Genomic DNA, 17522 nt, shown 5'->3' on the forward strand with positions numbered 1-17522 from the left:
CATAGTACGCGATCTACGCGTTGTTCAGTGACTGTTTCAATTTTCTATTGTGTGTCAGTATTGTTGCTATTTCGAGTTTCACTGATTTTGTTTGACTTCCGTCATAGTTTTGTATAAAAATAGCCCAGTATATTTCTTTTTATTCCTAATTTCAGGAAATGAAAAACACGAGATCGATCAGGGGTTGCAAAGTTCTACAGAGAAATTGTCATTATCTTCGTCAAAATGTTCTCCTAAAATAGCTTCCCACTCGTAATTATCGTCTTCAGATTCGCCAAATTTTTCCGTAAATGCCATTTTCGAAGTTCACTGACAACTCCTGTCGTCTATGTCACTTCCTGTCTTTATGTCTCGCGATGCATCGCGATAGTTGATTGTAATATGAATAGATCTCGCGTTATTTTGTGAAATACAATGAAAATGTTGTTGCTCAGCAACGTTTACTCGGTACGATAAGAACTGATAACCTAAACAAACGTAGCACGCATTACTTCAAAAGAAAACACCGCGTTGCGAGTCTGTTGTATTACTAGTCTGAGATATAAGTAACACCTTTGAAACAGTTGTATTATGATGTGTTTGCATATTGCCTTAATTAACTCGGATACTACATTATTATTATTCCTTAACAAAGCAAGTCATAAAAGTAAATGTCAATATCATATTAACGAACTGACGAAGAATCTAATCGAACATAATTGAAATTTTATAGAAATAACATAAATAAACTCTATTTTTCTTTATATACAATAACAATTATAATTATTAGTTTGCCAAATTGATTATTTCTGCAATTTCATACATTGAAGTAACAGTTCCTTAGTATGCATTACATCACAATAGTAATGAATAATGCACATATGATGAGAGTAGTGCCAGTCAGTCTCCAGGCTTTGTTCTTCTTATCTGTATGCAAATAGAAACACAACGATATGATTTACAATTCCAACCTCTCCTTAACCCGTGTATAATAATAGCACTGATGGTTCACAGAAACTTAATTGTTTACGGGACTTTTGTGTCTTCGTATATGTTTTGTTTGTGTCATAATCAGTACAAGGGGTTCATGTTTGAGTAGCATCCGTGATGTCGAAATCTACATATTATGATCCCAAGCTGAAAGCAGAGCACCCTGATATGGTATGTATTCATTGCGAAGCGTGGAAACGTCAATTGTGTTAATGGCTTGAGACATATCATTACAAATTAAACAAGGATCGTCTATTTAGATTTGCATGGCATTCTGTCATGAAGAGTCACAGGGTCTAAGAATCGAATCCATGGAATGAATGGTTTTTATTTTATAATTAAGCCCATTTAGATAATTACTTCCTATTAGAGCGTATATATCAGATTACCCTGTCAAAACTTGTTATGAATAATATTGTTTCTGTTCAGATAGCAATGAAGTATTCTTGCAATTTCAAAATAAATTAATTTATCTTTTGTGGCATCTAGACAGAATGATTATGCATGTTGAAATAAATGACATGCTATGAGAACGACCCACTTATTTAGTGGAAACTCTCAAAAAACAAAACTTAAAGAGGCATGTTTTTTAAAATTCCCGTGTTTTGGAAAATATTGACGAACGCGTACTATAGCAGTTCTATTTTGCATCATTCTTCAAAATACATTATGAACTATTCCTTCTCTTTGTCGCAAATGCATGTTTTAATAAGTTTGTAAGTTGGGTACAGGTATTGTAAACTGTCAGTTGATCTAAAGTGATATATCCATGTGTGTAAATATATAATTTGTTTCTAATTTTGATAAACAAGTATTTTACTGTATTTATTACAATAATATAGCACACCTGGTGGCAATATATGAAACCCTCTCGTTCTGTTTTTTTTCAATAATTTTACATAATGAATAACATTTAGCTGGCATTAGGCACAAGAGTAATAACATATTAAGAATAATATTCAACTGGTAAAACTTGCCTGCATCCACATCTACGTACTTGTTAGAAGTGGTGTTACGATTTGAAGAATGAGTTTTTACAGTCAGGGTCACGAGCTCTGAAAATAAAATGTACAATTATTCACGCCACAAAGAATGTATACGTTTTTAATATTGTGTTATCCTTCAAAATAAACTATATTGGTTTCATATAATATTTTTTATATATGTTTGTTTTATATGGTTGAAATACTTATAATAGGATTCTTAGAAGCATGTGTAGACCAATGGTTAAACTAAGTTTTAGTTTACAACAAATTCCGCACAAATTATCGAACGAAATTATTAAATACGACGAAACAGAACAACTGCATAAAAGTGAGGGTTTGTCGCCAAAAGTGGCGTGAACACTTAAAATCGATACGCCATTTGTGTAGAGTGACTTGGTGCGTTAATTATTGAGTTACAACAGATCCCCTGAGATATGACTTGTTCGACGTGCGATCAAAATCTACCCATTGAATGAATGGCATCGAAGAACAAGTAAACCGTCCGTAAACACCGTGTTGAGGTAAGTATTTGGAGCCCGTAAGAATGAGCCCGGGAATGAGTAATAAAATACAGATATAAGTCCGGTAGTATGAACGGTGAGGCTATGTTTAAATTTGTTACATTATTGGTGTATCTAAAAATGGACAGTGAATCTGTGTGTTAGAATACTTGGGTAATACCCGGTGGACGGTTTGGAGGAAGACTGAGAAATTACATGAAACTTCTTTAACAATTTTATTTGTGTCTGTAAAAAAAATACGTAGTGTTCGTCTTGGCTATTTCGCTTGCTCACTTTACATTTTGTGTTTTGAATACGGCGATAATTTCGATCATTTCTGTTTAAGCAATCAAACATTTTGAAGCGTTAACTGTGTTCTGTGTCGCTATTGAGTAAAACAACAATATTGCATATTACCAAATATGGATATCATTGATAAATTTGTCTATTCAAAACTCACATCCAGGTTCAGATTGTTAAATTATTATGTGGTGCGAAATTTTCTAAAAGTGCTACTGTATAAATAATCAATTATAGAGGAAAAATGAAAATTTAAATTCCTACCACTATTTATATTCAATAGTTATTCAGATAAAGACTATATTAAATCTCTCTATCCGTGTTTAATATATGTACAATTTTAAGTTTGTTCTACTCATAATAAAACTCTGAAATTGATTGAAAGATGAATGACATGTGCCTTATTGTTAACTAAAGCAAGATGTCAAAATAAACATCAGATCAGATATATGCTATAATACCTACCCTCTCTCTTATCTCCAGTGGTGCCTTCTAACATGGTGACATCATCGTCATCTGAAGTTTCGACCACTGCGGCATCTTCATCAGTGCTTACTTAATTAAGAAGAAGAAATTAAATAAGCAAGCAGTTATCATAATGTTATGAAACAGATCATAAAATAACGATTACCAGTTTATGTGGTACCATCATCGTTTGTGAGAATACAATAATGTGCGTGGCGGTAGTCTCTGCTAATAATTTACAATCACTATTCCCCGTTTATGCGTGTCTGATATTCCATTGAGGGTATAGTCTAGAAAGATTTAAGTTACGGAATTGGAAGCCTTTAATATATGGTGCACCGAACAACCTACTTCTGAAAACTGGGTTTTAACAAATATTAACACCAAATGTTAAGATGCCACAATGGCTAAGCAATGTGACGCTTACCTTCATTATATTCGTTAGCAACTTCGCTACCATCAGTGATTACACCATTGTCAGATATTGTGACGTCATCTTCACCTATATGACGTCAAATTTGAACAAAGTTATAAGAAAATTATATGAAAAATGTGTTTTCGCATTAACCTATATAAACATTGTTTCCGTCTCATCAAAAGAAAAGTCAAAAAATATTGCAAGGTGTAGACTAATAGTTAGTATCCGATGAATTAATCGACTAAGCCAAAATGATATTACATAACATTCACGACATACCCCTTTCCATTTCAGTAACGATCTCAATTGTATTCTGAGAATATGTTAAACGTGTCCATGGTTCATCTACGTAAAATACAGTATATGAATCAACAAAATCATTGCATACTAGTATGCAAATGGTTCAACTAAACGTTCAAAAATATGTTGATGGTTTATAGATTTCATCAATGTGTTTAATTCAGAAAATGGTTTGGTGCAGCTACCCACCGTAGCGATTTGTTTCCAAATGCCGGCCATTTTGCGTACAACTGGGTAAAACTTTTAATGTATTGTTTTGAAAAGACCACAGGTGAGTTTCAGAAATTCAGTTATTCTCAGTGTAGATACCAATCATTGTTTTGACAAAGCATTAATCAATGAATACATTTACTTCAATTATCTACGTTTTTATATGCCATGCCATTTCTAATGAAAGTGTTACCTTCCAAATCCCCGCTGTCACTGGTACCTCCCTCCGGATCAGTGGTATAATCGTGGCCGCTATCAGCTAGGTATATCTGCTGAGATAACACATCGGTCCAAAACACGTCCACACTTTGAACAATGGTTGCCCTATCAAGAAATATACTTTGATTAACATCTACTAAAAAAAGCTTTGTTATTACTACCCTTCATTATTTATAATAATCATGCACTGAATCCTGGAGTACTGCAAAGCCGCTAATTTTGGTTATGTTCAAATTGTAACAGGTTCAATTATGTATTCTGTGTGGGTAATGATGGCTTGGCTTACTTCGCATCACTTCATAATATGTAATACCTTCGGGGCTATTTGGAATAATGTGTTGACAACTCTCGAGGACAATCATATTTTGTTCTTTTAAATAATTTTATCTTCAAATACGTACACAAAATCAATTATTGTTCGTAGAAGTCACGTCAGTGTTTTAAGGTTTCAACTCTAACACATGTGGAGGTCAGTTTTCTGACATAATTTCTCAATATTTACGAGAATGCAGCACCCCCCGTCTATATCTTCTCAGTATATGCATATACTAACTAACTAACGTTAGTACCTTCCATGGTATATGAAAGTAAACTACTACTTACACAAATTCTACTGCACCTCCAGGAATACTGCCTGCCTGTGGCGCAATCCATGTAAATGTTATTCCGGTTTTTAAATTCGAGTTTGTATGAGTAAGACTATCGCGTTCGCTTGAACACGCAAGATGCTGCGCGCCATCTGGTGGTGGACCGAATGTTCCGACGGGTGTGTCACTCTGAGGTTCATGTGCCTGAACTAATATTCCACGGAAAATGTCGCCGGCAACTTCCACTGCAAGCAAATATTATCATTTCATGGTTATTGTGTCGAATGGCGGCAATACTAGGCCTGAATAAACATTGAAATTACTCATATCTATTGTGACATGATGGCTTGGTATTGATGACAGGAATCAACGGTCACAGCAAACTTTCCATCAGATCAGTTTAACCCGCAAACGACGTGAACACGGTCACACTTGTCGTTTTGTTGTTGTTGGTTTTGCACAAAGTGACGACCATCTCGGCCGTTTTTCCGCCATTTTGTGACACAGATTCAATTTTTTACCAAGTTACTAATTATTAAAAAGGACGTTCAAATGTTTACATTCATGCGACCGTATAAACCGCATCAATATGTTTCCATTCGTCCAAGGAAAAGCGGGTCTCAGTGGAGTCGTCATTCATTGTTGTTACTACATTGATGTCACGTGATTCAACGCATGATCTCATATTTGATACTTGTTTCTTTCAAGAGAGTAAATAAAATATTCGACGTATAAACCATAAATTCAATCTCAATATACAAGTTGTATACAGAAATTGTATCTACTTAGTTGGAAATTACCACTATTATATCCCCGCTATGACAGCGTACAGTAAGCGGAAACTCGTACAGACTGCCACACCCAAATGCCTGGGGCGAGTAAAATGACATGTCTCAGTTTCAAATATTTAATTTTTATATTTGTATCTTCTTTGCTTGATATAAATACAGATACGCATCTTGTATCTTAAATTATATTTACCGTATATTTCTTCGCCTGGTTCAAACTCGGCCCGTGAAACATTAAGTGAGTATGGACAGGTGTCCATACTTTGCATCTCTAATGTACCGCTTTGTTCCCCGTGTTGCTGTATCATGGAACCACACGCATTTTGGGGTGCCCCCGTCCCAAAACCACATACGTACACGGCTACCAATGTCAAAAACACAATCACATGGCACCAACACCTAGCGTTGATGATCGTAGATACCATTGCCTTTCAGAAAAAGTTATCTTTTTGCAATCGTGTGTGTCGAACAGTAGCAGATGCAGATCTGAGTTTGTTGTATAACCCCGTTGGCTACTACAGTAGTAGCGTGCGCATATTTTGTGACGAATATAAAGGTTATTATAATTTTATAAATACATACACAATTATATGCAATTTGTTGATATTCTAGATAACGATTAGCAAATTTATTTTGAGAATCAAATCGATGATATTTAGTGGTTTCTATGAATTATATTCGTACGTATATATTACATCATACTAGAACACGTCAGACGCGGAAACATTGTCACGTGTTATTCGCGCGATAATCTCATCACACTGTCTCGATACTGTTAAGGTTTAGTGCTATATGGAGATTCCTTATCGCCACTTTTCCTGAAAAAAAACTCCATTTCACATTTCCTGTTAACGTACCAGTATATCAGAGTGGGAAACACCGCGAGACGGAGGAAGGTTACGAGGGCGTGGCCCAAAACAACTCCCGGATGTCCCATGGCGTTAGCTACTTATACTAGTACACTGGCTGCTTTAATTAAGCAACGTAAACATAAACAAACTCTTTAATTGTCTGTTGACAAAACCGGCTTTATGACTTAAAATACCTACAACTTTCAGAATTTAGGAATTTAGGTCAGTAACACCATGGCTTGTCTTCCATTTATGAAAAAAAATCGTCAATTCGTAGATTGGTGGTGTATATAACAATGAGGCATTATTTAGTTCGATTAAGAACGTAGAACGTAGATCAAATTAATTGGTATGGATCAGACTATTCATTTCTCCCACTTTGATGCTATGATCTATCGGCCTTTAAGATCATAAACACTGAGACTGGCTTTTGTTCGAGAAACAATCCCTGCATGACTAGGGACGTTCCAATAAGTATTTTGCGAATATATATCATCACCAATAAACCGAATAAACAATCAACAGCACTTGGCACATGAACAAAAAAAATACTGGAAATTGAGGAAACAAAAACAATTCACTTTATGTGGTTCATCCAGATTTATGTAATATCTTGAAGCCGTTACTGACCAGATGGTAGCGTACTTGTCACTTCTCTTGACCCCTGCACAATGACTCCTCCCACACACTGTGCGCTTTCGATTTGGTTTCCTCAGTTAGACCCATGAGTGTTTGACTATGGACGCTACGTCAAAGACGGGATGGCTGGTCATTGTGACTATTCTGTTGGCATGCACTGTACTCTATACAGCAGCGAAACCTGAGGTAGGTAAATGTTCCTAATTGAGAGGGGAACACAACAAACAACGATCACGTCGTCGTCGTAACTTTGCAACTTTGCACGCAACTTTGCGGCAATCTATTTAATTTACCAACACTGCAATGTAGCATTAACAACTTTGTAAATCATTGCTAAGACTTTATCAACTTTACAGTTCCAACGTTGCACCTAATATTGCAAGCTTGATACGTACCAATAGGGAAATTCCATGTTAATTTTGCACGCAACTGCAGTTTACTAAGTAACTTTGCCAACTTTGCAGTTTTTACTTCTGTCGGCTTTTCACGCACCTTTATAAACTTTGCGCGCAATTATGCAGATTTTCTATGACATTACACCCAAGTTTTCAGTCTTTCCACGTAACTTTACCATCTGCGCACATAAAAATGCAAACTTGTCATGTAGCAATACACGTAATTATTTCAAACTTTGTTATGTTACTTTGCGTGCAATTTTGTTGGCTTCCTCGTATACCAACTTCCCACGTAATTTTAGCAACTCAACTTTGTACGCAACGATGTTGACTTCCCACGTAGAAATAAAGACATTCAACCTTGACAACTTTGCATGCCAGGCTTTACCAAAGTTGTTCGCAAATTTGCTGGTTTTCCGTGTACTTTCTGTTACCAACGTAGCTCAAACGTTTCTGGCTTTTCAACTAATTTCAGTTTATCAATTTTGTGCGCAAGTTTTTAGACTTGACACGTAGCAATGAAGAGTTTCCACACTTTTTAAACGTTGCGCGCAACTTTGTTTGCTTTTTGTAATTTACCAACTTCGCACTCTTACATTTGCAAACTTGCTATGTAGCAATGCACTTTTCACGTAATATTTAAAACTCGCCACGTAGAAATGCAGACTATCCACGTAAGTTTGTCAACTTTGCTCGCAACATGCGTCTTTTTACCTAAATGTACCAAGGTTATAAACACCTGTGGTGGCTAACACGTTACTAACTTTTCACGAAACTTGGCACCGAATTTTACACACATTTCACCTAGCAATACAAACATTCAACGCAAGTTTTCAGGCTTTTCATGTAACTTTGCCAACGCTACACATATCTTTGCAAACCTGTCAGATAACAATTCAGACTTTTCACAAAATTTACCAACTTTGTACACAACTTCACAGATTTTCCACGTATTATTAAGTAACAAATTTGCTTGCCACTTTGTAAGCTGTCCTCAAAATTGTACCAGTTATGTATGCAGACTTTAGTTTTGCCAATTTGCACGCAAACTTGACATTTAAGTTACTAAATTTTATTATATATACACCACACAACCTGGCAAAGGCTACAACTGACCAATCACATGACAACTGTTTTAGTTGAAATTATAACAGCCACCTATTTTGCCAAAGTCGACAATTGCTGTAATTAATCGCAACATTTCAATGAACACTAAAGGAACTTTGCACTGATTTGTCCATCCATACATGGCATATTTTCACACACTGTATAAAAACGTCTAGCAAAGTGGAGAACCGATTGTATCAGGATGTTATCCTATGTGATATGTGTTGCAATCAGAATCTATCAATACAGTATTTGTTTCATTTTGTCAATTTTACACAAATCGTCAGATGTGTTGTTAGTAACATTGCTTGGATATATGAGAAGCAATTGTGTGAAGCATTTTAATGCGCAATAATGGTTTTCAGGATTCAAAAGTCCTGACCTACCAAGAACTCTTTATATGATATCAATGCCCAAAAATATAAAACAAATAATCAACTATAGTCAATAGTGAGTATATAAGTATCGTTTTTCAATCAATTGCCTTGATAAATATGTATTAATGGTAAATATTTTTGAAACAAAACAAAACAGTAAATCTATCAAAATTGATGCAGTAATGTTATTAATGGTATTGGTGATACGGTATGAAACTAATTGTACAGTAGTAGTTTCCGTAAAATGTTTCATTCTGTCAAAATATTATCTAATAGCCTTCGGTTAACTCCGGTATACTTCCTCATGATCAAATACGTTGACTTCAAGTAAACATTGATTCAGCAGTCTACCGTGATCACATTTTGCTTGGTGGCAATGTTGACCCTTATCAGGTTGTATAGATACTAACAAATTATCAACATATGAACACGTACGATATTGGAGCTCGTCACTATGGCAACGCGAATTACCACTGTCAGCAGACACGCACACACAGAACGAATTTCATTTCTCAGCCAAATTAGAAATTTCGCCTCAAGACGTTTTCACATCTACTGTTATAATGTCCTGTTCCAATTACCTCATTTCAATAGGAAAATACTAGTACGTGTTATATACGAGTCGCTATACAAATTTAACTCCTTTAAAATTTTTTATCAGAAATGTAAAGATGAAAATGAACGTTGAGAAAGAAATCTTACGCGAACAAATTTTTATTTTGAAGTGGGGCCCGCTGACTAGTTATTTAGCGACCAAGTTCCTGAATGTTTTATTACGACTTTCATACTTGGTGTTTTGTTATATGTGTGTAAATGTTTAATTGTTGATGTAACTTACTTTGCTTTTCAATTCTATTTTTGTATTAATTTAATTGATTGTAAGTAAGTAAAAAAAAATGTCCTGTAGTTTCATTTCATGCTTCACACAGTGTAGCTAAAATAAAAAACACACACACACAATAATTGTAATACAAGCCTATTAAGCGCTTTATTTCAAACGGATCGAATTAATTATACCGATAAGCGAGAATGATAAAACACAGACATACGCATTTATTTAGATGTATTCATCAGTTACAAGTACCGCCATAGACAAACATCGCAACTGTCATAGAACAATACTGGCATTATTCCATACACGTGTACGCATTATATGTGTCACTGGTAATGTTAATCAGAAAATGTTTTGTTATACGAGGAGACATTGTAACACTTTAACTTTCAAATTGCGATCTCTGTCAAAGACAGTACATTGGTCCTTCATATAAGTAACACCTTTGAAACAGTTGTATTATGATGTGTTTGCATATAGCCTTAATTAACCCGGATACTACATTATTATTATTCCTTAACAAAGCAAGTCATAAAAGTAAATGTCAATATCATATTAATGAACTGGCGAAGAATCTAATCGAACATAATTGAAATTTTATAGAAATAACATAAATAAATTCTATTTTTCTTTATATACAATAACAATTATAATTATTAGTTTGCCAAATTGATTATTTCTGTAATTTCATACATTGAAGTAACAGTCCCTTGGTATGCATTACATCACAATAGTAATGAATAATGCACATATGATGAGAGTAGTGCCAGTCAGTCTCCAGGCTTTGTTCTTCTTATCTGTATGCAAATAGAAACACAACGATATGATTTACAATTCCATCCTCTCCTTAACCCGTGTATAATAATAGCACTGATGGTTCACATAAACTTAATTGTTTACGGGACTTTTGTGTCTTTGTATATGTTTTGTTTGTGTCATAATCAGTACAAGGGGTTCATGTTTGAGTAGCATCCGTGATGTCGAAATCTACATATTATGATCCCAAGCTGAAAGCAGAGCACCCTGATATGGTATGTATTCATTGCGAAGCGTGGAAACGTCAATTGTGTTAATGGCTTGAGACATATCATTACAAATTAAACAAGGATCGTCTATTTAGATTTGCATGGCATTCTGTCATGAAGAGTCACAGGGTCTAAGAATCGAATCCATGGAATGAATGGTTTTTATTTTATAATTAAGCCCATTTAGATAATTACTTCCTATTAGAGCGTATATATCAGATTACCCTGTCAAAACTTGTTATGAATAATATTGTTTCTGTTCAGATAGCAATGAAGTATTCTTGCAATTTCAAAATAAATTAATTTATCTTTTGTGGCATCTAGACAGAATGATTATGCATGTTGAAATAAATGACATGCTATGAGAACGACCCACTTATTTAGTGGAAACTCTCAAAAAACAAAACTTAAAGAGGCATGTTTTTTAAAATTCCCGTGTTTTGGAAAATATTGACGAACGCGTACTATAGCAGTTCTATTTTGCATCATTCTTCAAAATACATTATGAACTATTCCTTCTCTTTGTCGCAAATGCATGTTTTAATAAGTTTGTAAGTTGGGTACAGGTATTGTAAACTGTCAGTTGATCTAAAGTGATATATCCATGTGTGTAAATATATAATTTGTTTCTAATTTTGATAAACAAGTATTTTACTGTATTACCTGGTGGCAATATATGAAACTCTCTCGTTCTGTTTTTTTCAATAATTTTACATAATGAATAACATTTAGCTGGCATTAAGCACAAGAGTAATAACATATTAAGAATAATATTCAACTGGTAAAACTTGCCTGCATCCACATCTACGTACTTGTTAGAAGTGGTGTTACGATTTGAAGAATGAGTTTTTACAGTCAGGGTCACGAGCTCTGAAAATAAAATGTACAATTATTCACGCCACAAAGAATGTATACGTTTTTAATATTGTGTTATCCTTCAAAATAAACTATATTGGTTTCATATAATATTTTTTATATATGTTTGTTTTATATGGTTGAAATACTTATAATAGGATTCTTAGAAGCATGTGTAGACCAATGGTTAAACTAAGTTTTAGTTTACAACAAATTCCGCACAAATTATCGAACGAAATTATTAAATACGACGAAACAGAACAACTGCATAAAAGTGATGGTTTGTCGCCAAAAGTGGCGTGAACACTTAAAATCGATACGCCATTTGTGTAGAGTGACTTGGTGCGTTAATTATTGAGTTACAACAGATCCCCTGAGATATGACTTGTTCGACGTGCGATCAAAGTCTACCCATTGAATGAATGGCATCGAAGAACAAGTAAACCGTCCGTAAACACCGTGTTGAGGTAAGTATTTGGAGCCCGTAAGAATGAGCCCGGGAATGAGTAATAAAATACAGATATAAGTCCGGTAGTATGAACGGTGAGGCTATGTTTAGATTTGTTACATTATTGGTGTATCTAAAAATGGACAGTGAATCTGTGTGTTAGAATACTTGGGTAATACCCGGTAGACGGTTTGGAGGAAGACTGAGAAATTACATGAAACTTCTTTAACAATTTTATTTGTGTCTGTAAAAAAAATACGTAGTGTTCGTCTTGGCTATTTCGCTTGCTCACTTTACATTTTGTGTTTTGAATACGGCGATAATTTCGATCATTTCTGTTTAAGCAATCAAACATTTTGAAGCGTTAACTGTGTTCTGTGTCGCTATTGAGTAAAACAACAATATTGCATATTACCGAATATGGATATCATTGATAAATTTGTCTATTCAAAATTCACATCCAGGTTCAGATTGTTAAATTATTATGTGGTGCGAAATTTTCTAAAAGTGCTACTGTATAAATAATCAATTATAGAGGAAAAATGAAAATTTAAATTCCTACCACTATTTATATTCAATAGTTATTCAGATAAAGACTATATTAAATCTCTCTATCCGTGTTTAATATATGTACAATTTTAAGTTTGTTCTACTCATAATAAAACTCTGAAATTGATTGAAAGATGAAAGACATGTGCCTTATTGTTAACTAAAGCAAGATATCAAAATAAACATCAGATCAGATATATGCTATAATACCTACCCTCTCTTTTATCTCCAGTGGTGCCTTCTAACATGGTGACATCATCGTCATCTGAAGTTTCGACCACTGCGGCATCTTCATCAGTGCTTACTTAATTAAGAAGAAGAAATTAAATAAGCAAGCAGTTATCATAATGTTATGAAACAGATCATAAAATAACGATTACCAGTTTATGTGGTACCATCATCGTTTGTGAGAATACAATAATGTGCGTGGCGGTAGTCTCTGCTAATAATTTACAATCACTATTCCCCGTTTATGTGTGTCTGATATTCCATTGAGGGTATAGTCTAGAAAGATTTAAGTTACGAAATTGGAAGCCTTTAATATATGGTGCACCGGACAACCTACTTCTGAAAACTGGGTTTTAACAAATATTAACACCAAATGTTAAGGTGCCACAATTGCTAAGCGATGTGACGCTTACCTTCATTATATTCGTTAGCAACTTCGCTACCATCAGTGATTACACCATTGTCAGATATTGTGACGTCATCTTCACCTATATGACGTCAAATTTGAACAAAGTTATAAGAAAATTATATGAAAAATGTGTTTTCGCATTAACCTATATAAACATTGTTTCCGTCTCATCAAAAGAAAAGTCAAAAAATATTGCAAGGTGTAGACTAATAGTTAGTGTTCGATGAATTAATCGACTAAGCCAAAATGATATTACATAACATTCACGACATACCCCTTTCCATTTCAGTAACGATCTCAATTGTATTCTGAGAATATGTTAAACGTGTCCATGGTTCATCTACGTAAAATACAGTATATGAATCAACAAAATCATTGCATACTAGTATGCAAATGGTTCAACTAAACGTTCAAAAATATGTTGATGGTTTATAGATTTCATCAATGTGTTTAATTCAGAAAATGGTTTGGTGCAGCTACCCATCGTAGCGATTTGTTTCCAAATGCCGGCCATTTTGCGTACAACTGGGTAAAACTTTTAATGTATTGTTTTGAAAAGACCACAGGTGAGTTTCAGAAATTCAGTTATTCTCAGTGTAGATACCAATCATTGTTTTGACAAAGCATTAATCAATGAATACATTTACTTCAATTATCTACGTGTTTATATGCCATGCCATTTCGAATGAAAGTGTTACCTTCCAAATCCCCGTTGTCACTGGTACCTCCCTCCGGATCAGTGGTATAATCGTGGCCGCTATCAGCTAGGTATATCTGCTGAGATAAAACATCGGTCCAAAACACGTCCACACTTTGAACAATGGTTGCCCTATCAAGAAATATACTTTGATTAACATCTACTAAAAAAAGCTTTGTTATTACTACCCTTCATTATTTATATTAATCATGCACTGAATCCTGGAGTACTGCAAGGCCGCTATTTTTGGTTATGTTCAAATTGTAACAGGTTCAATTATGTATTCTGTGTGGGTAATGATGGCTTGGCTTACTTCGCGTCACTTCATAATATGTAATACCTTCGGGGCTATTTGGAATAATGTGTTGACAACTCTCGAGGACAATCATATTTTGTTCTTTTAAATAATTTTGTCTTCAAATACGTACACAAAATCAATTATTGTTCGTAGAAGTCACGTCAGTGTATTAAGGTAGCGGGACTATTATTTGCATACTTGTTTTCATCTTCTAATTGTGACTAAATGACTACAAATAGACCCGGGAAAGTATATATTTTTAGAATCGCCAGACTTCAAGCCTTTCACAAGTGTATTTTGCATGCCCGTATCTGCATTCTACGACGCGTTACTCAATCAAAGGTGAAACATTACTTTTTCTGTAAAAAAAAAATTACGCATTTATGCTGGCGATAAGAAGTATTTTTTTCACTTTTCCTAGTTGTTCAATAGTCTGGTAAATTGAATGTGTCTGGTTAGTTTTATTCAAGCAACGCGTTTTAAAAAATAGTGTCCTGAATTTCAATTACTGTTTTAGTCGCATTGCCCCCCAACTCAAACCACAACTCGTTGGTAAATAATCGATGAAATAGTTTGTCTGGACACATTCAAGTTCCTCTCATTGTCACCTTAAAGCTGTGAAAATTCGGTGTTAATCCGACGACAATAAGTATACGTTATTTTTTGTTAAAGACCTTGTATTTTGAAAAACATAAACTCCTAGAAAACGTCCATGAAGTAACAGCAAAGATTTTCAAGCTTGTTTATCGGCACAATCAATTTGTTTTCCCATCAAGGTCTGTTTTACCATGTGTAGGGACATCCAAATGTGTAAGGCTATTGGAAACCAAAAAAATAAAGGAATGGGATAGCTATAATTGGATAAATTCGGCATATGAAAACACCAAAATCAATGATTGTTTTCAGTGGCTGTGTGACCTTGTGTCTGACACATTCATATGCAAATGACTAATCTGTGAAACAAACAGGGGCGGAGACAAACCACTCAAATGTTTGGAAACACTCATTGTGTGTCAGATAGCCACTGATAACACATCCTAACATTGCTTTGTCTTGAGTTTATCTTTGAAACTTATAGGCACACAGATTAAACCTGTGTTGTTGATTTTGGAAAACACTACTGAGGCTGCCTTGCTTCCCTTCAGAAAATCTACATTTTAACCAACTTACATGACATTCTATGTTATATTGACTTTATCATATGAAAGTTTATGGTGCATTTCATCAATTAATAAATAAATTTGAAAATCGTAATTTTCAACACAAATAATAGTCTCGCTACCTTAAGGTTTCAACTCTAACACATGTGGAGGTCAGTTTTCTGACATAATTTCTCAATATTTACGAGAATGCAGCACCCCCCGTCTATATCTTCTCAGTATATGCATATACTAAATAACTAACGTTAGTACCTTCCATGGTATATGAAAGTAAACTACTACTTACACAAATTCTACTGCACCTCCAGGAATACTGTCCGCCTGTGGCGCAATCCAGGTAAATGTTATTCCGGTTTTTAAATTCGAGTTTGTATGAGTAAGACTATCGCGTTCGCTTGAACACGCAAGATGCTGCGCGCCATCTGGTGGTGGACCGAATGTTCCGACGGGTGTGTCACTCTGAGGTTCATGTGCCTGAACTAATATTCCACGGAAAATGTCGCCGGTAACTTCCACTGCAAGCAAATATTATCATTTCATGGTTATAGTGTCGAATGGCGGCAATACTAGGCCTGAATAAACATTGAAATTACTCCTATCTATTGTGACATGATGGCTTGGTATTGTTGACAGGAATCAACGGTCACAGCAAACTTTCCATCAGATCAGTTTAACCCACAAACGACGTAAACACGGTCACACTTGTCGTTTTGTTGTTGTTGGTTTTGCACAAAGTGACGACCATCTCGGCCGCTTTTCCGCCATTTTGTGACACAGATTCAATTTTTTACCAAGTTACTAATTATTAAAAAGGACGTTCAAATGTTTACATTCATGCGACCGTATAAACCGCATCAATATGTTTCCATTCGTCCAAGGAAAAGCGGGTCTCAGTGGAGTCGTCATTCATTGTTGTTACTACATTGATGTCACGTGATTGAACGCATGATCTCATATTTGATACTTGTTTCTTTCAAGAGAGTAAATAAAATATTCGACGTATAAACCATAAATTCAATCTCAACATACAAGTTGTATACAGAAATTGTATCTACTTAGTTGGAAATAACCACTATTATATCCCCGCTATGACAACGTACAGTAAGCGGAAACTCGTACAGACTGCCAACCCAAATGCCTGGGGCGAGTAAAATGACATGTCTCAGTTTCAAATATTTAATTTTTATATTTGTATCTTCTTTGCTTGATATAAATACAGATACGCATCTTGTATCTTAAATTATATTTACCGTATATTTCTTCGCCTGGTTCAAACTCGGCCCGTGAAACATTAAGTGAGTATGGACAGGTGTCCATACTTTGCATCTCTAATGTACCGCTTTGTTCCCCGTGTTGCGGTATCATGGAACCACACGCATTTTGGGGTGCCCCCGTCCCAAAACCACATACGTACACGGCTACCAATGTCAAAAACACAATCACATGGCACCTACACCTAGCGTTGATGATCGCAGATACCATTGCCTTTCAGAAAAAGTTATCTTTTTGCAATCGTGTGTGTCGAACAGTAGCAGATGCAGATCTGAGTTTGTTGTATAACCCCGATGGCTATAGTAGTAGCGTGCGCATATTTTATGACGAATATAAAGGTTATTATAATTTTATAAATACATACACAATTATATGCAATTTGTTGATATTCTAGATAACGATTAGCAAATTTATTTTGAGAATCAAATCGATGATATTTAGTGGTTTCTATGAATTATATTCGTACGTATATATTACATCATACTAGAACACGTCAGACGCGGAAACATTGTCACGTGTTATTCGCGCGATAATCTCATCACGCTGTCTCGATACTGTTAAGGTTTAGTGCTATATGGAGATTCCTTATCACCACTTTTCCTGAAAAAAAACTCCATTTCACATTTCCTGTTAACGTA

The 17522-nt window shown here is 34.9% G+C and overlaps 1 protein-coding gene across 1 annotated transcript; it reads right to left on the reverse strand.

Moving 5' to 3' along the window:
* Positions 1 to 829: 829 nt before the first annotated feature.
* On the reverse strand, positions 830 to 17094 carry LOC102803938 (uncharacterized). Its single transcript, XM_085498199.1, has 15 exons — positions 16863 to 17094; positions 15899 to 16127; positions 14156 to 14286; positions 13732 to 13797; positions 13462 to 13536; positions 13035 to 13124; positions 11632 to 11838; positions 5936 to 6103; positions 4971 to 5199; positions 4342 to 4472; positions 3918 to 3983; positions 3648 to 3722; positions 3221 to 3310; positions 1947 to 2024; positions 830 to 906 (listed from the first exon to the last, which is right to left on the reverse strand). Exons 1-15 carry the CDS (start codon positions 17092 to 17094, stop codon positions 830 to 832), a joined length of 1944 nt encoding a protein of 647 aa, XP_085354325.1.
* Between the last annotated feature and the right edge of the window lie 428 nt (positions 17095 to 17522).

Source organism: Saccoglossus kowalevskii, chromosome 4 (assembly GCF_978046115.1).
Source record: "Saccoglossus kowalevskii chromosome 4, keSacKowa6.1, whole genome shotgun sequence".
Lineage (NCBI taxonomy): Eukaryota > Metazoa > Hemichordata > Enteropneusta > Harrimaniidae > Saccoglossus > Saccoglossus kowalevskii.

Coding starts and splice junctions, on each gene's coding strand:
- LOC102803938 (XM_085498199.1), bottom strand. CDS start 17,094: ATGGTATCTGCGATCATCAACGCTAGGTGTAGGTGCCATGTGATTGTG. Junction 13,125..13,461: donor TGCTAACGAATATAATGAAG/GTAAGCGTCACA, acceptor TTCTTAATTAAG/TAAGCACTGATGAAGATGCC. Junction 3,311..3,647: donor TGCTAACGAATATAATGAAG/GTAAGCGTCACA, acceptor TTCTTAATTAAG/TAAGCACTGATGAAGATGCC.